This window comes from Myotis nattereri, assembly GCF_964212035.1.
Source record: "Myotis nattereri genome assembly, chromosome: X".
Taxonomy (NCBI): domain Eukaryota; kingdom Metazoa; phylum Chordata; class Mammalia; order Chiroptera; family Vespertilionidae; genus Myotis; species Myotis nattereri.
In genome coordinates, this window is record NC_138078.1 from 3,933,360 (window position 1) to 3,955,961 (window position 22,602).

General features: G+C 41.6%; 1 protein-coding gene across 3 annotated transcripts in view; it reads right to left on the minus strand.

The window, feature by feature from the left end:
• ARHGAP6 (Rho GTPase activating protein 6) overlaps positions 1–22,602 on the minus strand; it is a gene marked incomplete at its 5' end in the record, with an annotated part of 507,844 nt that overhangs the window by 63,485 nt on the left and 421,757 nt on the right. For 2 of the 3 annotated variants that reach the window (XM_081080924.1, XM_081080925.1), the window contains 3 exons: positions 4,879–5,074; positions 7,950–8,206; positions 15,011–15,082. In XM_081080924.1, coding sequence (XP_080937050.1) covers positions 4,879–5,074; positions 7,950–8,206; positions 15,011–15,082 — 525 coding nt within the window. Of the gene's footprint in view, positions 1–4,878; positions 5,075–7,949; positions 8,207–13,238; positions 13,386–15,010; positions 15,083–22,602 lie in introns of all 3 variants that reach the window. The other variant, XM_081080923.1, reaches the window with a different exon arrangement.

The window sequence follows — 22,602 nt, forward strand, 5'->3', positions numbered from 1 at the left end:
CTAACCTAAATTTTAAAATGATAGTCACAGATGTGCCTGAACTGGTATATAATACTCAGACTTCCAGTATGTAATAGGATTTTTTTTTGGGGGGGGGTGCTTTGCTTAATCTAGTTTTATTGAGGTTCCTCTCTCTTGCCACTGAAACAGTTCTGACTAGTACAATCTTTTTGTGTATTCTTTTATAGTATTGTCACATTATGCATTTTATTTGGTTTTCTAAGGATCTTTAGTTAGAAACGACATCCATAAATACCCCACTTATCACTTCTCTGCCTTATAAGTGGTATCCAGGCTAATTTGAGTGGATCGTGGTGAGAGAGGAGCTAATTATGTTGGCACTTTGCTCTTGGGTGGGATCTTGCTTTGTATCTATTTTCAGAAGACTTCTGTACCCTCTTGCTTCTGTCATCACTGTGTCTGCCTCACAACTGAGTCCAGTCCTCATTGCTTCTACCTCTCTGGGAGCTTAAAAACAGGATAAGCAAGCTATTAAAATCAAATTCAGAGTTCTGTTTCTTTGTTAAAATATGTTTTTATTGATTTCAGAGAGGAAGGAAGTGGGAGAGATAGAAACATCAATGATGAGAGAATCATTGATCGGCTGCCTTCTTCACACCCCACACTGGGGATCGAGCCAGTGCCCTGACTGGGAGTCGAACTATGACCTCCTGGTTCATAGTTGACATTCAACCACTGAGCCATGCCAGCCAGGCCAGAATTATATTTCTTTTTAAAAATGATTTTTAATTGCTTTTTAGACACAGAGGAAGGGAGAGGGGGACAGACAAACATCGATGTGAAAGCTAAACATCCATTTGCTGCCTCCTGCATGCCCCCTCTACCAGGGATCAAGATGGACATCCGGGCATGTGCCCTGACTGGGAATCAAACTGGTGACCTTTGGGTGCATAGGATGACACCCCGCCAATTGAGACACACTGGCCAGGGCCAGAATTATATGTCTTCATCTGAAAAATGAGCATAAGTATCTGCCTCAAAAGTTAAACAGTGATTCAATATTAGCTAATGCATATAAACTACAGTGGGGCCTTGACTTACGAGTGTCCCAACTAACGAGTTTTTTGAGATACTAGCTGTCTCTCAGGCGATTTTTTGCATTGAGTTGATAGAGTACTTTGAGTTAACGAGCTCCTTAATGAGCTTGGTCTTGGAACGAATTAAACTCGTAAGTCAAGGCCCCACTGTACTTAGAACAACGGTCGCCAACCTTTCCGACCTCACGGACCACCAGTGCTCTGCGACCACCAGTTGGCGACCGCTGACTTAGAATATATCTGTCATCGACTATTATGTAAAGGGAACTATGCCCTCACTGAACGGAGTGAGTCTTCTTGTGCAAAATGGAAAATGTTAATATAATAGTAGGTCTCAGCATGTGTACTTTGGACCACATTTATTTTCTTATTTTCTGATAGTTGAAATTTCTACATAGGTGAGATATCGCATAAGGGCATTTTCTACACAAGATGAGATTCTTCATTTGGCTGAATTCCTCTAGGCTGTTCAGAAATGTCCATTTCTGACATGATTTTCTCAATTATAGTACTTTTCCACTCAGTAAAAATGACTGATTTAGAAAATAGCTACTTAGTGATCAATTGTTATAATTACTATATATCTCAATTGATTATTATCTATTTTAACTTTAAAAAGTATTTATTTATTTACTTTTTAGGGACAGCAAATAACAGCATTTAGACAGCCAATGCTGAATAAGCCTCACAGTGATTTTCCTCAAAGAGAAGATATAGTCTAGGCATTCAGTAGCCTTGACTTAAGACAGTCACTGGTGCCCTAACTGGTTTGGCTTAGTGGATAGAGCGTCGGCCTGCGGACTCAAGGGTCCCAGGTTCGATTCCGGTCAAGGGCATGTACCTTGGTTGCAGGCACATCCCCAGTAGGGGGTGTGCAGGAGGCAGCTGATCGGTGTTTCTCTCTCATCGATGTTTCTAACTCTCTATCCCTCTCCCTTCCTCTCTGTAAAAAATCAATAAAATATATTTAAAAAAAGACAGTCACTGGTAAAAACAGGTGTACGGAGAAAAAAGGCATAGATCTGGCAAAGAAACGTGACTTCGCTGTGCCCTGCCCCAGAAATGGACGTGATCACCTTTCTCTCCTTTTCATCAGAAACTGAAATGAAAACTCGACCCAGAGCACCTGCATGTCAGGCTTGGGGGATGTGAGTAAGGAGGGCAGGCATACTAGGCAGGAGGCCCCACCCGAAAACCGGCCTATATCCCAGAAATACCACAGGGTATGACTCTCCATTATATTGTCTCTTTTTTTTCACGTGTGCTTTTGGGGAATTGGGGATGCTTAAGGCATTTTGACCCGATGGTATAGAAAGCATTTGGATGAAATATAAGTGGGGAAGGGTGATGGACACAAATATAGATGGAGTCTTGCTAATTGTCTAGACCCGTGGTCGGCAAACTGCGGCTCGCGAGCCACATGCGGCTCTTTGGCCCCTTGAGTGTGGCTCTTCCTAAGCCTTAGGAGCACCCTAATTAAGTGAATAACAATGTACCTACCTATATAGTTTCAGTTTAAAAAATGTGGCTCTCAAAAGACATTTCAATCGTTGTACTGTTGATATTTGGCTCTGTTGGCTAATGAGTTTGTCCGACCACTGGTCTAGACCAACGGTTCTCAACCTGTGGGTCGCGACCCCTTTGGGGGTCAAACGACCCTTTCACAGGGGTCGCCTAAGACCATCGGAAAACACATCTATAATTACATATTGTTTTGGTGATGAATCACTATGCTTTCATGATGCTCAATTTGTAACAATGAAATTGGGGGTCACCACAACATGAGGAGCTGTATGAAAGGGTCGCGGCATTAGGAAGATTGAGAACCACTGGTCTAGACCAACTTTAGAGAGAATAAAAAGAACTTTGATAAATGTTTATAAGGCTAAAGTGAATCAAACTCTTGCTACCCATTTCAAAAACTGGCAAACAAAGTCTTCTGAACTGTGTTTTGAAGTTTGCTTTTTATTCATTGGTTTAAAGTGAACAAGATTAATATCTGCTTGATTTTGAACGTGTCTCCTATGGTCCAGGAGCCACTTGGTCTAAACACCATGGCAACCCAGAACAGAGCCGGGGCCTTGAGAGATCGATCGCCCAGTTGCCTTCTTTCCTTTAGGCCTTAAGCTGCGTTTTAATTATTCTCAAAAGGAAAGTGAATCGCCCTGCTTTTAAATCAGCTTAAAGGAAATGCTAGCTCACATACTATCATTTATTTTCCAAAAGAAAATAAGATACACCAAGTTTTCTTTCACAAAAGCAGTTCCTCAGCCTGGCTCTGGAATCTTGCATGCTTGGAGTGGTATTTTCTTGTTTAGAATTTTTAAAAATATTTACAGTTCACTCGCTAAATCCTTTATAAGGACAATTCTCGTTTCAAAAGCGTCTTTTTCTACCTCATAGTGAAATTGGGGCTGCGTTTACATATTCATAGTATTTTACTCTTCAGTTGTTAAGCTATTTTTAAAAACAATTCTGTTCAAACAATATTCATTGAACACCTACATTGTGCTCATCATGATACTAAGTGTTGAGAATTCAAAATGACTAAGACCTTTCTCTTGAACTCCGGTTTATCTGCCAAGGAGAAGAGACAGATAGAAAAACACATACACACACATGTACACCGACACATGTATTAATATTTTGTATAAACATGTAATTTCAATATAATTAATTAAGTCACTCATATGTAATCAAGTGATTCCCATATATAATGATCTTAAGAGATTTAGCTATATCCTTAATAATTTTTAATGAAGTCCCAGTTTTATTAGAAAGAAAGAAATGAGCATGTTAACAGCAGTGATGTCTACATAATAGCCTCAGAACTTTGCTTTCCTTTCTTTTTTCCCTTTAATACACTAAGCATATTATTTTTATAGTCAAGCAGCAGTTAAAAACTTTTCTTCTGTCCATAAAATGCATTCTAACACTAGATAGCCAACAAATTTAGATTATGAAAACGGCCGTTTGATGAGCCAAGTCTAAATTTCAGTGTTTTTAAGTCAATATACTATCTGAAACTGAGTTGCCAAAGGGGTCTTTGTGAAGAAATTTTAAGTGGACACCCTTCCCACGAAAATGCAAATAGCAATATAGGAACCTGTTGTCAAGAACTATGTATTTTCTATTCTTGCAAGAAATGGTTTTCAAATCTTTTTTTTAAAGAAGCTGGACTCTTATTTTTTAAAGGAAGCCTTATGAGTGACTTCAATGTATAAACAAAGATAAAAGTGGGTCTTCTCTGTTTGAAGGGCATCCTGGAGACAGGCCTAGTCCAACAGATCTTACCCTCCCCTAAATTGCTTGACCTCAAAGGTTACTTCTGAAGACTCTTGGGGTCTAGGTAGTCTGAATGCCATCAAGTAGATGTTCCCCCAAAAATCTTGGTTAGCCCAGGAATCTCTTAAGCAAACACATCCATAAGCTATGTCTTTTTTTAAATCCTCATCTGAGGATATTTTTCCATTAATTTTTTCCCACTGATTTTTAGAGAGAGGGAAAGACAGAGAGAAATATTGATGTGAGAGAAACACATTGATTGGTTGCCTCCTGCACGCACCCTGACCAGAGCCCGGGCCGGGGAGGAACCTGCAACAGAGGTACTTGCCCTTGACAGGAATCGAACCCGGGATCCTTCGGTCCATAGGCCGATGCTCTATCCACTGGGCAAAACTGGCTAGTGCCATAAACTATCTTCACAAAGGAAACTTTGGCCCAGAGTTTGATCCAATGAATACAGAATTAAACTGGGTGCTTAAGTAAATGATGCTTGAATTAATGAAAGTCTTTAGTACTGACAGACAGGTCTGCTTACCATGTTTTTCTAGATGTTGACAGCAGCTGTCCACCAGCCTGGGAACCTGTCTGTAAATAGGATTCAGACTGAGTTTCTTATCTCTTGCTTTTTCTTTTTTACTTTGAGCTTCCGCAGGCAAGGAGAGCTGTAAAGCTTCTAGAAGTCGAGACTGATTGTCATCAAGATCTGTAATGGAGTCCACTGACATGGCACCCTGCAAATCACACATAGCCATGAGCAAAGCGTGCAGACAGAGAAGATAAAAACAGCTTCCCCCAGATGCCATCCAGGAATACTTTTACCTATAATTATTTATCATGCTTGAAATAATACTGCTTGATTTAATTGTGCTGCGTGTATACTGCGAGGGAAAAAAACCAAACATCTTTTGAAAAAGTTAGAAGACGTCCGTACATGGGGTAAGATACTGGCAGTGACAATTTCAACAATAGACAACATTTTCCAAATGAAAGACAAGAGGGCAAACATATAATTAAAATATTTGAACGCAACCACTTTGTTCCTTAAAACAAGAAAACATCGCATACTCAATGAATGAGGTAGTTAGAGAAATCTTGTGAGAAGCAAATAAAACAGTTTTAGTTTGCTTTCTCCCAGAAGCAGCACAAAGCACTTTCTTAGGGAAGTGGTCCCCGCAGCCACCTGCAGGGGAGTGGGGAAATGAGACATGGAAGAGAAAGCAGCCCCTGACGGGGGCCTCACCCGGCCTATGACCACCAGGGGCAGCTGGAGTCCAGTTGCATGGGGGCCCCTGGGAGACAGTGTGGATCAAACACCCCTGAGCTAGCCCGGCTCAGGTGTGACAGAGCTGAGGTATTTCTACTCCAAGTTTCAAGAGTCATCAATTAAGGGCTCCTCAGTTAAGAAATGGTCACTCCTGCCCTAGGTGGTTTGGCTCAGTGGCTAGAGCAGTGGTTCTCAACCTTCTGGCCCTTTAAATACAGTTCCCCATGTTGTGAACCAACCATAAAATTATTTTTGTTGCTACTTCCTAACTGTCATGTTGCTACTGTTTGAATCGTCATGTAAATATCTGATCTGCAGGATGGTCTTAGGTGACCCCTGTGAAAGGGTCGTTCGACCACCAAAGGGGTCGCGACCCACAGGTTGAGAACCGCTGGGCTAGAGCGTCGGCCTATGGATTGAAGGGTACAGGGTTCGATTCCAGTCAAAGGCACATGCCCAGGTTGCAGGCTCGATCCCCAGTAGGGGGCATGTAGGAGGCAACCGAGCAATCATTCTCTCTCATCATTGATGCTTCTATCTCTCTCTCCCTTCCTCTCTGAAATCAATAAAATATATTCTTTTAAAAAGAGTAGCTTCTGGTAGGGGCAGGGAGGTGGTATCAATGCCACACTCAGTCTGTGCAGCCTGTCATCTGCCTGGGGGGGCTCCTCTGGCCATCACAGAAAGCCCTCAGCAAAGAGGTGAGGTACTGCCAGGTGAGAAGGCCAGCTTACTAGGAATAGTAAAGGTCCAGGGGCAGGGACCAGGGCACCAGCCATGTCTGTGCAGTCGCCCATCCTGAGATGAAGTGTGGAGGAAGAAGTTGGCTGCTGATGTCCTGGGAAGCCTGCACAAGAGGAGAATGCATTTGGGAGGCCAAATGCATAGGCCTAGGTCGGTGGTTGGCAAACCGCAGCTCGCAAGCCACATGCTGCTCTTTGGCCCCTTGAGAGTGGCTCTTCCACAAAATACCACGTGCGGGTGCGCACTTACAGTGCGATTGAAACTTCGTGGCCCATGCGCAGAAGTCAGTATTTTGTGGAAAAGCCGGTATTTTGTGGAAGAGCCACACTCAAGGGGCCAAAGAGCCCCATGTGGCTCGCGAGCCGCGGTTTGCCGAGCCGCAGTTTGCCGACCACTGGCTTAGGTTACCAGAAAACTCTAATGTAGAGTCTTGTTGTCATTGCCATATATGGGTTGGGACAGACAGTCTGAGGGACAATGACAGGATTGGAAGAACAATTCCATCATGCAAATTCAAAGGTGGTCATGTCTTCCTTTTTACACAGAGCCAAAGCTTTGAAAAAGAGCAGTGGCTCGTGTGCCCCTCTATCTCGGAGAGGTCCTGAATGTTGGGGGTGGATGGAGAAATATGGATTTCAAGTGAGAAGTATCTGGGGCAGCGGTTCTCAATCTGTGGGTCGCGACCCCTTTGGCGGTCGAACGACCCTTTCAAAGGGGTCGCCTAAGACCATCCTGTATATCAGATATTTACATGACGATTCATAACAGTAGCAACATTACAGTTATGAAGTAGCAACGAAAAGAATTTGATGGTTGGGTCACAACATGAGGAATTGTATTTAAAGGGCCAGAAGGTTGAGAACCACTGGTCTGGGGTTTTAACTAGGGCATTAGTCAAAGGCTGGAGGTGATAAAAATTGGGAGCCTCCAGGTGAGAGAAAAGAGAGAGAAGTTCTCCCAGTGACCTGGGAAGTTTTAGAAATGTTTATCAACTGACTCAGCCAGTCACCAACCAGCTTTCCTGAAAACTCAGCTTTCTTCACTTGAAATGTGAAATCTGAAATGCCAAATAATAGTATGGTGCCTAGACACAGCACTCACTAAATAAATGGTAACATATCACTACTGCTTACATATATATCTGGCTATGTCTGAGAAAAAGAAAGTTCCAGGAAAAAGATTGTTTATGAAACCAGAAGCAATTCACTGGGCCAGGCACGGTTCTCGGCTGAAGATGAAGAGATGAACAAAAACATCCAGCCCCGCCTTCCAGCCTCATGGTCTCATGGGAGAGTCTCCGAACGCAACAGAAGATTGCAATAGACCAGGATCAATGGTGATGTAGAATGTTCGGGATATCATGGGATATATATGTAAACAAGGAGGGGTGCCCGAGGGCTTTGAGAGGGATGAGGGAAAGGCTTTGAGTGGGTGTCAGGTGCCATAGAGCCGGTGTAAATTCTCCCGGAATGGAGTTGTTGACATACCTGGACACAAATGACATTTCCAGTTTTCGCATGAGCAAAGGCTCAGAAAATAACCTCATACACCTTTGGTTGTCCTCGCATTGACTACAGAGAAAATACTGAACAACTCACCCTCCTCCTGGCCCGAGGAGCTGGTTCCGGGGTGTTTGGCGATGTTGACTCATTTGGTGTTTCCGAGGTGGAGCTGAGAGATGAGTTACTGCTTGACAGTTCTTTGTTTTGTCTTTTACTTCCAAATGGGAGGAGGGAGGCAACAAAATCGGATGCATCCTTTTGCTCGTCCCTCTGTAAGTCCTGCTTGAGCTTGTAGGCCCGGTCATTTGCAATGACTTGGGACAAGGGCATTCCAAATGCCTGCGGGATGAATTCTGGAATCGAAACACATTCATTTTCAGAGAAAGACCGGACCAGTGGAGACTTTCACTGACGCGTGAGACCTCAGGGCAGACATATTCAAATAGCTGTTTTTGGAAGAACTGATTGCTCAATCCAAATAAGAAGATGACTTTTTTGTTGATCAGAGTGGCCAAAGTTTCTATTTCAGTAAGGAAAGCTAGTGTGTATAACTATTATAGGCTTTAGACTTCTCGGCCTCTTGTTTTTCTCCACATATCTCAAGTATGGTTGAAAGGAAATGACTTTATAGAGAAATGTGATATTTTTGATAAAATGTACATAATAGTTTATCCTCATGAGGACACAGTTTTACAAAGAGTTAGTTCTCAATTTATATGTCTCAAGAACCCCCAAAGCTTACAAGGCATGGCAAGACTCTGCATTGATACATTCATTTGACAGGCACTTATTGAAGACCTACTATGTGCCACATCAAATTACACAATGGGGAGTACAAAGCTTGTGAAAGGTAGGTCCAGTCCTAACTCCCGGAAGCTTCCGAGAGTGGAGTGGCGGAGAGCAGAGTCAGATATGTAAATAAATGCAATAGTGTCCATAATGCACTAGCATAGAGAAATGAATGAAACAAAGGCAAATTCAATTAAGTAGACATACTTTGAAGTTCCCAGTGAAAGAGCTATCACGTGACATGATAATCTGAGAGGCAGAGGAGCAACTTGGAAAGAATTCTGCTCTTTTTTCATTGTGTTGCTTGCCCCCACATGCTGGCTCCAGTCAGCCAGGTTGGAGCTGTCACTCATGATCTGTGCTCAGGCTGTTCTGCTGACCACATGGGAAAGTGGAGTCCCACCATTAACTATCGGGTGAAGGGCCCCAGATACAATTTGTCCAATCCTCTAGCGAGGAAAATTTTGGAGAAGGAGCAGAATGCAGAAATCTATGGCTTTATTTGTAGATGTACATCCAGTTGCTTTCTGGGTCTCTACAGTAATGTGTATACAGATACATCATAAGCACACCAATCTTTAGGGCCAGGCATTTTATTTTTTTATATATTTTCATTGATTTCAGAGAGGAAGGGAGAGGGAGAGAGAAAGAAACATCAATGAGAGACTATCATTGATCGGCTACCTCCTGCACGCCCCCTACTGGGGATCGACCTCACAACCTGGGCATGTGCCCTGACTGGGAATCAAAACCATGACCTCCTGGTTCATTGGTGGACGCTTAACCACTGACCCACGCCGGCTGGGCAGGGCCAGGCATTTTATTGGCAACATTTGAGATTCATGATGAAGAGCATTAATGATTAGATTAAATGATTCTTTTAGACTCAAAATTAGGTCTTTTAGCAGCAGCAAATTGGAGGCTAGCCTCTCCATTCTTTTTATAACCCCTATAAATAAAACTAGAGTGCCCTGGCTGGTTTGGCTCACTGGATGGAGAGTCGGCCTGGGGACTCAAGGGTCCCAGGTTCGATTCCAGTCAAGGGCATGTGCCTTGGTTGCAGGCGCATCCCCAGCGGGGGGTGTGCAGGAGGCGGCTGATCGATGCTTCTCTCTCATCGATGTTTCTGGCTCTCTGTTCCTCTCCCTTCCTCTCTGTAAAAAATCAATAAATATATTTTAAAAATTAAAAAAAACTAGAGCGATCAAGAGAAAACAGTTGTAAAACGGTTTGTTCTTCAAAAGAAAAAGCTAACATTAAATCAGGTGGAAAGACGCTTTAAAGGTTTTCTTCTTTGATACATGGCACCATTTTAAAAAAAATATATATTTTATTGATTATTTTACAGAGAGGAAGGGAGAGGAATAGAGAGCTAGAAACATCGATGAGAAACATCCATCAGCTGCCTCCTGTACACTCCCTAATGGGGATGTGCCCACAACCAAGGTACATGCCCTTGACTGGAATTGAACCCGGGACCCTTCAGTCCGCAGGCCGACGCTATCCACTGAGCCAAACCGGTTAGGGCAGCAATTCGTTTTTAAGTGGAAAATTAAACCTTCAGCACCTTGGCTTAACATTCGGGGATTTTCTGCAGATGCTTACCATTCTCCATCAACAAACCAGGTGGCATATAATAATCCCAAAAAGATTTTAGGAATTTGTTTTGAATGATCAATGTGGCCAGTGTAGCAAACTGCAATGCCCCTTATAAAAGGCCACTTCCACTACCAGCAAAGAGAAACCAAATGGGGCCCTAGCAGACCACCTGCTGTGCACCTCAGGTTTAATTATGTAAATCAGTACTCTCTTGTCTATGGGAACAATCAAATAGTCTGACTTCAAAAAGGTTGGGGAGCCCTAACGGGTTTGGCTCAGTGGATAGAGCATCGGCCTGCGGACTCAAGGGTCCCAGGTTCAATTCCGGTCAAGGGCATGTACCTTGGTTGCGGGCACATCCCCAGTAGGGGACGTGCAAGAGGCAGCTGGTTGATGTTTCTCGCTCATCGATGTTTCTAACTCTCTATCCCTCTCCCTTCCTCTCTGTAAAAAATCAATAAAATATATTTTTTAAAAAAGGGTTGGGGAAAGTCTAGAAACAAGTAGATGGCCAGGTTGGCAGCTCCACAGAATATTAGGGACAATAACAGCAAAAAGGATACTGATGAATATCTCAAGTGACATGTGTCTGCTCATGCAGGCTTGCTCAGAGCAGAATTTAATATGAGATGGGGACTATTGATTTCTCTCCGAGCCACATTTTCTATACAAGGAAAACCAACCAGTCTCATTTAGAGATTTCTAATATCCCTGGGGGGAAACAGAAGAAAAATGGGTTTCCTTTGGAAATCTGTCACTTTTAATATCTGAGAGTCTGTCACTCTACTTGTAAATTGGAATAACTGAATACAAATGAAACAGATGAAATATGTGAAGTCATTCTCCCCAATTTTTATTTCTCTCTTTTCCCCCCAATCAAGAGCCGTAGCCACCTATCACAGATTTTTATTTCTAATGGGCTTTCTCTCCTGGCTGAGTTTATTCTTTCAGTAATAGCATTCTGATGTAGTCTCTTAGTTTCTCATTGCTTTCTTCCGAGGGCTCTTACAAGCTTCAGAAAGGAGACCTCCTGTGCCACTCAACTTGTGCTGCCGTGTCTAGTTTTTGTCAAATTCGAGATGTGATTCCTTAAATATTTTTGCTTTTCAAAATATGGCTATTGTGAAATTGGGGATTTATCACAAGTATATTGAGCAAATTCCTCCTTTATGTGTAAATAAAGAGTTGAGCACCCATGCTTATCTGAGGCTCCAAAGCTCCTCCATCAGTGGATAAAAAGGAACCTGTGATGATGGTGGCTAATAAAGTTGAGAATAGGTTTCTAAAACCATAAGGAGATTACCCAAGACGCACACCGTTTGGGGGCCAGGAACAATGTGTCTCGTGTTCCCATCTATGGAATGTGTTCATCATGGAGGCTGCTTCCCGTGCTGTTTTCATCAGTAGCAACTACCTACTCTCTCGCCCCAAGAACTGTGGGGTCAAGCATGACATCTTCTCTGCTCCCTACTGCCATTCCCAGATCATCATCTTCCCACTGTGCGGCAGGGACGGGCTATTGCAACGTTCCCCTGGTCTCCTGCTCATTGGTATCTTCTATTGACAATGACTTCGACTCATGGTCGTGACCCTCCCAAATCTACCATCCCCCTGGGTGGCTTGGACATCTACTGAAATGGCCTATCTGATCCCCTGTCATCCCATCTCCTTGACCTGCTCTCCTCTTACTTTTCCATGCACGCCACCTCTTTCATCCTCTCCCTCCATCCCATCCTACGCTTTGTCTGTAGCAGGAGTGATCCTACCTCTGGAATCGGGCTTCTTCTTTCCAGTCTTGTCTCCTTCCACCCCAAGTTTATGTTTACCCTGCAGTGTGGCAATCGGTTTAAACACACCATCAAGCCACCCCCGCCACGACACTTTGATGGTGTCCCCATCCCCCTGGTGCTGTGGTTAGGAACCACATTCACTGGGACAAAGTAGTTATTTTTAACCCTTTGCCCTCCAAGTGATTTCTCTTTGATACCAGCAAGAGATTTTTCTAAAGTTCTAAAAGTTTACAAATACTTTTTGGTTGCCAAGCAATTTAACTAAGAGAAATTAAGGACTTGGAACTATTCTGTAGGACAATATGTCTTCTGTTTCCAGATCGTAGCTATTGTAAATGCTGCTATGAACACAGGGGTGCATATATACTTTCTGATTGGTGTTTCAGGCTTCTTAGGATATATTCCTTGAAGTGATGCAGTGAAGGCCTGGTGTGGCAGTGGGAGTGGGGTAAATGGAGGAAAAAATGGGGCATCTGTCATACTTTCAACAATGAAGATAAGTTTAAAAAATGCTTTATTGGTGTACCCCAAAACCTGTTGATTATAGATACACTTAAGCTTTTCGTGACTTCTTTATAAATGTATAAAACTAAAAATTAGCGAAGGCAAGAATAAATAAAATATTTATATAGCCTTTTGACACAGGGACCAAAAAAAAAAAAGAAAACATGTTTTCTGCACCAGCATCCTTCTTGAATTAGTTTCATATGGAAATCAAAAGTCACACGGGCAAAGCTTAAGTGGCAGGAGAGATGCAGGAATGTCACATGATCTGCTGTATATTATGGCAAGCAATGAAATAAAATACAGGACATGATTCATTCTGATTGAATCAATTAATTTAGCGGCGTACCAAACATTTAATGAATCACTCTTTATTGGGAAAGCAATTTGATTCTAATAAGCGGCTCTCATTTATTTTTAGATGATCTAACCCAAGAGGTCATTTCGAGTTTCCTGTTTTCCTGGTTTTACTCTTGGATTCAAGTGATTATCATTTTTCACATGTGCAGCTGTTATGAACTCAAATGCTAATATTCCAATGGAAGAAAATACTGTGAACCAGCGAACTGTGTGAGACCCGCATGCTGCCCCTCACACTGGTTCCCAGGACTTTATGTTTGGGAAGGATGCCATATAATTAAGCTTCATTTAAGCATAGGACACCTTTTTAAATATCACAGCTACTTTAAATAAGAAAAAATACCATTTTTTTCCCCATGAAGCTTTGTTTTTCTCCCCTTAGTTGGATGGGTGATGTGTCTTTCCTTTGGAAGCATCAGGACCTGTTTTATTTCTCCCCAAGTCAGCTCCCTGCGCAGCCTTGTAGAACACTGCCAGGTTCTCACTGCGCCTATATAATACATAAATATGATTTGGTCTGAAAAATGCCCAATGGCCCAGTACATATCGGTCAATTACTTACCCTGGCCCTTCCTTCCCTGCTCACTTCCATTCTTGCGTCCTGCTGTTTTGTGATATAAGCAAGCACACATACATCTCTCTCCCTGAGAGAACTGAAACATCTCCCACAAAAACGCTCATCTGCTCAGTACCCGTGGTCGGCAAACTGCGGCTCGCGAGCCACATGCGGCTCTTTGGCCCCTTGAGTGTGGCTCTTCCTAAGCCTTAGGAGGACCCGAATGAAGTGAATAACAATGTACCTACCTATATAGTTTAAGTTTAAAAAATGTGGCTCTCAAAAGAAATTTCAATCGTTGTACTGTTGGTATTTGGCTCTGTGGACTAATGAGTTTGCCGACCACTACTCTATGGGAAGTAAAATGTTGGTTTTCCATTCTTTAGAATTCTGTATCTCCTTTTATTCCAAAGCAGGGGTCCTCAAACTACGGCCCGCGGGCCACATGCAAATACAAATATTGTATTTGTTCCCGTTTTGGTTTTTTTACTTTAAAATAAGATATGTGCAGTGTGCATAGGAATTTGTTCATAGTTTTTTTTTAAACTTTAGTCCGGCCCTCCAACGGTCTGAGGGACAGTGAACTGGCCCCCTGCTTAAAAAGTTTGAGGACCCCTGTTCCAAAGAATCAAATGTAATGACACTTTAGCATGGTTCGAGATATGAGTATAGAGTCTGGGATCGATGATGTGGACTAGGTCTTGTCCAATATTGACTACAATGTGTTTATTTTTTATACCTCTAGTTTTATTTCCTTCCATCAAGCAGAAATTCAATAGTTATATAAAAGATTTCCCAGGTGAGGCACATGGCTCTCCTTACTCAACACTCATTTACTATGTCACATAAAATGGAAATACATTCATATGACTACACCATTCAGCAGTCATTTCATAGAAACGAACCACAAAATGTTGTACTTTGCTAACGGGGGCCAGGTGCCCATTGTGTGGGCTCAATTAATATTAGTTTGAAATGACCACAAGGAATGGCTAAAGTGTCAATTCCCTAAGTAGACACAAAAGGGTACACAAAACAGTATGAAAAGAGTCAACAATTCCCAAAACATATAGGGCAAAGAATAAGCACGCAATGATCTAACATCAAAATGCTGAAAATGGCTCATCTTCAGTAACCCGTGAGGATGACACTGTTTCTCTCCAGTAGTCATGGTAGGTGAATCCAAACTCTTTCTCACTCAACTAGCCCTGCCTAAATATCTGGATTTGCCAGACAGCTGGTTAATGTTAGAGATGCTATCCATGGCTACTCAACCCAGGTTCTCTCTATGCATAGCTGATTGGCCAGCATCATAATTAGAACCATAAACTTGGCTGAAGTCACACTTTTCTCAAACCAGCTGAACTCATCAATTCAATACAGGGCCACTCAAACACAAAGGAATAGACCCAAACAGTTCTTAATAACATTCCATCATAGAAATCCCGTTTACCTAATAGTGTTGAACCACATAAATCTATGCAATTCAAAAACCCCACCAAATTCAACCATTATGCTCCATGGAAGATGTGTTCCCTCTAGTTCATTCTGTTCCTTACCTCTGTCTTTGTTTTTCTCCTTCCCTAGTGAATCCAGTTTCTTTCTCAAAGATTTCTTCCTCTTTTGTCCATCTGTAAATATTAAAAGAATAAAAAGTTGTAAAAATAAGAATACAATATCAATAATTGTGTCTGAGCAAAAGCATGACTTCTCACTTACTTCACTCATAATTTGACATTTTAAACAGACCAATGGCTCTGAAAATATAAGAAAAATCCCTTACTTGGATTGCACACATCTCTAGAATCTTGGTGTATACTCTTAAAATTTGTTTCATTGGAAAGTATAGGAAATTTATTTCCTTCAGAAATAATTTACTTTTGACATTTCAGATATGTTTGTTTTTACTATTAGATGAGTTTCTTCCTATTCTTCATATTTATGTGAACCAATGTCATCTTTTAAAAATGTTTATTGAGTTTATGGGGGTGACATCGGTTAATAAAATTATATAGGTTTCAAGTGTAAAATTCTGTAACAAATCATCTGTATATTGCATTGTGCAAAGTTAAGTCTCCTGTCACCATTTACCCACCTTTACTATCTTCTAGCTCCTCCCACCCCCGTTTCCTTCTGATAACCATCATACTGTTGTCTCTGCCTATGAGTTGTATTTTGCTAAGTGAAACAAGCCAGTCATAGAAAGACACATACCATATGATTTCACTTACATGTGGAATGTAATGAACAGAATAAGCTAACAGACAAAATAGAAAGAGACATAGAGAGAACAGGCTGACAGATGTTAGAGGGGAGGGGTTTGGTGAAAAAATTGAAGGGACTAAGCAAGTACAAACCCCACAAACAAACCAATGCCATCTTGAATCAAGTCTCTTTGAAAGAAGAGTTAACAGCACATAAGGCTTTGGCATTCTTGAGCTAGTAGAGTGTAACTGGAGAAGGAAATGAATTTGGGGGTTATAGCGCGCAGATCTAATTACTGTTGTGCCATTTATTAACTGTGTGACTTTGGATAAGTCTCAGTGTCCTCATGTATAAAGTGGGAATTCCATAGGGTTGTTGTGAAAATTAAATAAAATGATGCATATAAAGTGCTTAATGGGGACCCTGACACTTAAATTCAGATGTATTTTCCTTGATTTAATTAACTACTCCCCCACTGATGGACACTTGGGTTGTTTCTAATTTTTCACTATAATAAGTACGTCATACATTCTTTTAGCATCTTGTGCTTGCAGCAGATACACTTAATATGTCTAGTTAACTCACCAAATAATAAAGATACCACTCATATCAGTAGGCAGCTGCAATCAAATTCCTGGGATGTCATCATAAAATATTGGCAGTCATTATAAGAATGCGTTTTGGGATTATGCAGCTGTCAACTTAACATGTGGGAGATGCGAATCGGGAATCCACACTGTGGTCAAATAGGAGAAACACAGCCCGCGCCACAAGGAAACTTATGTGTAAGAAGGGGATTAAGAAGTGCTTTTGAAGGGATAAACTAAAAAGTGTAGTAAAGAAAGAGACTCAGCCCAATTAAATGTGAAAGCAAGACTCTGATATCTAGAAAAGCCTAACTATGCATTCTGAAACAGCAAGCATTCCTAGGATCCTCACGGGGTTTAGATGTTTCCAATTCCTCCTCTCTGAATGTTTGGAGGCAAAGATATCACAATATAATCAACATTCAATCCCTCCTTCCTTTCCAAAAGCAAAAACAAATATTGCAAAAATGATTCTCCTTCCATAAAATGGAAGTAGTTTGTAAGAGTCTTCACTCTTGCATTCATGAGACTGGTATGGGGAAAATTATGTAAATCAGTTCAACTGCAGCAAAGAGCCATCAGTCTCTTTCATCATGTACATGCTCTTATCTTCAGGGTCTAAAAGACGATCTAACCATAGGGATGACCATGATTTATTATATATATACAGACAATAAACATACTAACTGTACAAGGTTCTAATCTGTTCTCCAAATAGGACTGGTAGGTCTTCTACTTGGTAACACTGTATTCATCACTAGTTCATATCACCAAATGTATTTGACTATAACAAGAGTATATTTCTTAAAAAATATCCTATCATTCTTTCATTTTAATAGTTAACTTGGAAGAATAACTAAATGATATATATGAAAGCATAAAAGATTTATTTTTCGCCGAAACCGGTTTGGCTCAGTAGATAGAGCGTCAGCCTGCAGACTTTAAGGTCCCGGGTTCGATTCCGGTCAAGGGCATGTACCTGGGTTGCGGGCACATCCCCAGTGGGAGATGTGCAGGAGGCAGCTGATCGATGTTTCTCTCTCATTGATGTTTCTAACTTTCTATCTCTCTCCCTTCCTCTCTGTAAAAAATCAATAAAATATATTTTTTAAAAAAGATTTATTTTTCATAACCATTGGGCTGATCCTACAATTCAAACAAGTTGTCAAAGAACCAGACATTTTCTTTGAAGATAAAATGATTTTTTAAAACTTCTGCTTAGTTAGGGGATGTATCATATATACAGATGTGTGTAAATATAAATGTACAGTTTAAATAATAATTAGGAGGCCAACTCCCACATATCCAACAGCAATAGGAGGTTCAGATGTAGACTACTGCTAGTACCAAGAAGTCACCTATATATACCTCCTCCCCTTCACCCCAGGTCATCACTGGTCAGATTTTACAGTAATCAATTTACTGTTTTTCTTTGCAGTTTTACCATTAAGAGTATAGTTTTGTTTTTCCTGCTTTGGAATTCACATAGATGGAATCATGCTGTAGGGATACTTTCTTGCCTTATTTCATTCATCAACACTTCCTGAAATTCATCCTGCTGAGGCAGGTGGCTGGTGTTCACTCATTTTGATTGCTGTACATTGTTTTCTGGTATGAATATACTAGTTTATTTACCCAATTGAACTGTGGATGGAAATTTGAATTGTTTCTAGCTTGGTACTATTAGGAACAATGTCTTTGAAAAGCTTTGTTTTTATCTTCTTACCTATGTACAGGCACAAGAATCTTTCTAAGACAGTGGTTCTTAAAATGTGGTCCTAGGACCAAGAACACCAGTATTACCGAGGAACTTGTTGGAGATGCAAAGTTTTTGTTCCCATCCCAGACCTACTGAGTCAGGAATTCTGGAGTGGGGCCTAGCCGTGTGTGTTCACTGAGCCCTCCAGGGGATTCTGCTTCACACTAAAGCCTGAGAACCATAGTCCTAGGGTATATGTGTAGAAGTTGCATGACCAGGCCAGTGGGTATGCAATCCTAGGCTTTAGTAAGTAGCTCTGAACTGTTTTCCAAGTTGTTTTGCTAACTTATATTCCCACCAGTAAGAGAGCTTACATGGCCTTACAAGGATCATATGGACTTCAAAGTCTAAAACTCCAAACAATTTCTTGAAGCCTCCTTAAAAAAATGTGATCTTTATGAATACTGGCTTACGATTTTTTGTGGTTGTTGATAATCCTCACCCGAGGATATTTTTCCATTGATTTTTAGATAGAGTGGAAGGGAGAGAGACACACAGAGAGAAACATCAATGTGAGAGAGACACATTGGTTGGTTGCCTCCCACATGTGCCCTAACTTGGGGCCGGCGATTGTGCCTGCAACAGTGGTATGTGCTCTTCACGGGAATCGAACCTGGGACCCTTCAGTCCATGGGCCAATGCTCTATCCACTGAGTCAAATCAGCCAGGGTCTGGCTTACAATATTTTTAAAAGCTTAACTATTTACAACAAATATTATCTTTTAATTAGAGCTGAATGTTATTAAAAGGAACTAAATGAAATGATGGGTGATGCGTGATAATGTGAAATGATGCATTGCTTTAGCATGCCATTTCCTCAGTTAAAATCCTCAGGAAAGTGACCAGCGCTGGGAAATGAAACTGCTCATGTCTTCTCTTTTCCCTTGTGATCAATCAGCAGTTTGTTTATTGAGTCTTCAGTTTTGGAAGAGTGTCTTTTATTCCCACAGGTCACAGAAAACCTTTCCAAGGGACTGTCGTACTACATGTAACCATGCAGAACAGTTTATGTTCAACCAGTTCCTTGGATGACAGTATGTGTAATAAGTGCCATCCCATATTTCACATAAGGTTAAGCTTCCTAATGCTCAATACTCAATACTGCAAGCAATATTTTTCAGTGACGAGGAGCACATGCTTGCTAACTGCTCCCTAGGTGTGCACTATCTTATAGACATCAGTGACCTGTATGTAGGACTTGGGTCACATGTTCTGACCAGAGTTGTCTTGGAACAAGTACTTGGGGGTTGGACTTCATGCACTCTCCTTTCAGGAGACCATGCCCCATAGACATACATGACACAACAGTAGATGCGAGACAGCCAGCCTTCCACATACTAGTGACCCCAAAGCAAAGGAACCATCGGTGTGGAGTGTGGTTAATCTGGGAGTCCTCTTGCGGGGGGGCAATACCAGGGTTTTCAGGAGGGTTGAGACAAGGAAGCTCGAGATTTCTCCTCTAGGACATGTTTTTCATGAACTCATTCATTCACTATCAGATGGAGTTCCATCTTAAGGCTTGTTTCTCTAGCCCAGTGGTTCTCAACCTGCTGGCCCTTTAAATACAGTTCCTCATGTTGTGACCCAACCATAACATTATTTTCGTTGCTACTTCATAACTGCCATGTTGCTACTGGTAGGAATCGTCATGTAAATATCTGATCTGCAGGATGGTCTTAGGCGACCCCTGTGAAAGGGTCGTTCGACCGCCAAAGGGGTCGCGACCCACAGGTTGAGAACCGCTGCTCTAGCTAGACTAGAAGCTCTCTGGCAGAGCCATGTCCCCCTCCAAGAGAATAGCACAGCGGGGGGGGGGGGCACAGCATGAGGATCTGTCAGCACCCTCCATGGCCAGAAACCGGATAGGGGTTTTGGGCTGGTTCTGAGAGAACCCGGGAGCAATAAAGTACACAACTCCTCATTTTAAGGTGAGCAGATTCAGAGTGGCGGTTATAAAACAGTATTTCCATACTACACTGATTCTAGAGATAATAATAATAATAATAAAGATATTGCTCAAGGAAAGATTCATTTTGGGTGAAGGGAGAATAAGGGTCACTTTGGGGGAATAGATATTGTCTGAAAAGGGGCATGAAGGAAGCAGGGTTCTATGTCTTGACCTGATTGGTGGTTACATGATGTATACATATTAAGAACCCACTTAATTGTACTTGTATACATTCATATTTATGCACATTATTCTCTCTCTCTCTCTCTCTCTCTCTCTCTCTCTCTATATATATATATATATATATATATATAATCAAAAGACTATTATTTTAATAGAATGGCACAAACATAAAAATTACATTAACTAAATGGGACTGAAAACTCAGGAAGATTACCAATGGACACAAGACACTGGGGGGCAGGGTGAGGGCATGTGCCGGGGGGTAGGGGAGGCCGGGGGAAGGTCAATGGGGGAAAAAAAAGAGAGACATATGTACTACTATCTGTAATGCTTTAAACAATAAAATTAAATTAAAAAAATAAAAAAGAAAGTATTGCACGGGAGTCCCTTTTTTTAAAAAATAGAGAGTTCTTGAATATTTAACTTTTCAAAATACTTCAGTACCTATGATCTCTTCAGACTACGACTTCCCTATGACGCGGGCATAAAGTAGTAATGAGCCGCTTGTGTTTATTGAGCACGTACTATAAGCTAAATGCTTTGTATCTGTGACCCTTTTAAGTCCTCACAGAAGTTCTATGAAGCCCACACTATTCTTTATTCCTATTTTACAGGTGAGGAAACTGAGTTTAGAAGAAGTTCAGTAACTTGTCCAAGGGCAAAATTTGGGAATTGGTAAATTCAGAACTTGCACTCAGGACTATCCAACAACAAAGCCAGTGCTTTTAACTTCTACCTGAGCTGCAGTGAGGAAAATGTGCCTCTTTGAGTGATGTGACATTAAAGGCCAGGTATATGGACCAACATGCTCAAGGTAATACAGAGAGAGGAGAGAGAAAGAGAAAGAGGCAATATTAAGCTCTAAATAGTCACCAGAATTTGCTTGAGTCATCCTTGCATCTATATTAACTAATACACATCAACATAAAGGGTGTCCCAAAATTCACGCAAGAAGTAATTTTGATAGAAAACACAGGTTTATAATTAAAAATTGTAAATTGCTTATTGACTCATAAAGTACACACTATAGGGTTATGTATGGAATAGCATATCGGGTACAATGGCCTCCATGGCTTTGCTGGCACATATGCACTTTTTTGTTATTGCCTGAGCAGTCGCATTTTCAAAAAATGGTCTGATGATGCCTCCAGCCCCAAATCTGCACCAAACAGAGACACATTGTGGATGCATTTGTTTCTCAACAATCACACGTGGATTTTCTGAACCCCAAATGCGACAATTTTGTCGATGAACCAAGCCATCAAGATGAAAATGAGCCTCATTGAAATTCAGCCACATTTATGCAAAACGGTGATGGAAAATTTCAACAAAAGAGTGCGTATGTGCCAGCAAAGCCATGGAGGCCATTTACCCGATATGCTATTCCATACATAACCCTAGACTGTATCCTTTATGAATCAATACAAAATTTACAATTTTTCATTATAAACCTGTGTTTTCTATCAAAATTACTTCTTGCGTGAATTTTGGGACACCCTTTACAATCTGAATAGCTTTCTGATGGACTCAACTGAAAAGCAGCACTAAAGCAAATGGTCCAAAACTCACAGGACTGGTCGGTGGTGGAGCTGGGATTCAAACCAAAATTCCAACTCTTTCAAAAGCCCAGCTCTGTCCTTTGAAAGAGGGGTGGCTAAGAGCCAATTCCAGATATCTGTGACGAGAAGCTGAAAAGCCTTTCTTTAGAGTCATTTTGCTCCTGCATCAGGAGAGAGATTCTGGAAGCGTTTGCAAACACAATGGCTGCTCATTTGTGAGGGTCAGTCAGACTCTGCCCTCCCAGAAGGATGAGGGATGGACGAGAAAATGCTGAGGCCCATTGGGAGGCAGCCACAGAGAATGGGCGCAGTCAGCCTCAATTCTCAGGTGCCCCTGGATGTGGGACAGGGCGTCAACCTTTAAGCCCTTCATGTTGCAGAGCTCCGTAAAGATGACATTTCTGGAAGAAGACATTGCCTGCATTGAGATGTGAAATAAAGAAAAGGACTCCTTCCCTGTCCTGTAAGGACAAAGTCTTCTTCTAATGCAGTGGTTCTCAACCTGTGGGTCGCGACCCCTTTGGCGGTCGAACAACCCTTTCACAGGGGTCGCCTAAGACCATCCTGCAGATCAGATATTTACATGACGATTCCAAACAGTAGCAACATGACAGTGATGAAGTAGCAACGAAAATCATTTTCTGGTTGGCTCACAACATGAGGAACTGTATTTAAAGGGCCAGAAGGTTGAGAACCACTGAAACTAGAATCTAATGTTTTCACAGACACAGGCAAAACACTAGCCCGGTGGGTGCAAAATAACCCCATCCATCCCTCCTGCTATTCGGGCGGTGTTCAGCCCATGCAGTGGTTTCTAAAAACTTGACTCTAATGCAAAGTCTTGGTAAGTTCACAGACACGTCTGGCTTTCTGTCCTCCGGAGGAAAAGGGAGAAGCTGGCAGCTGTGGG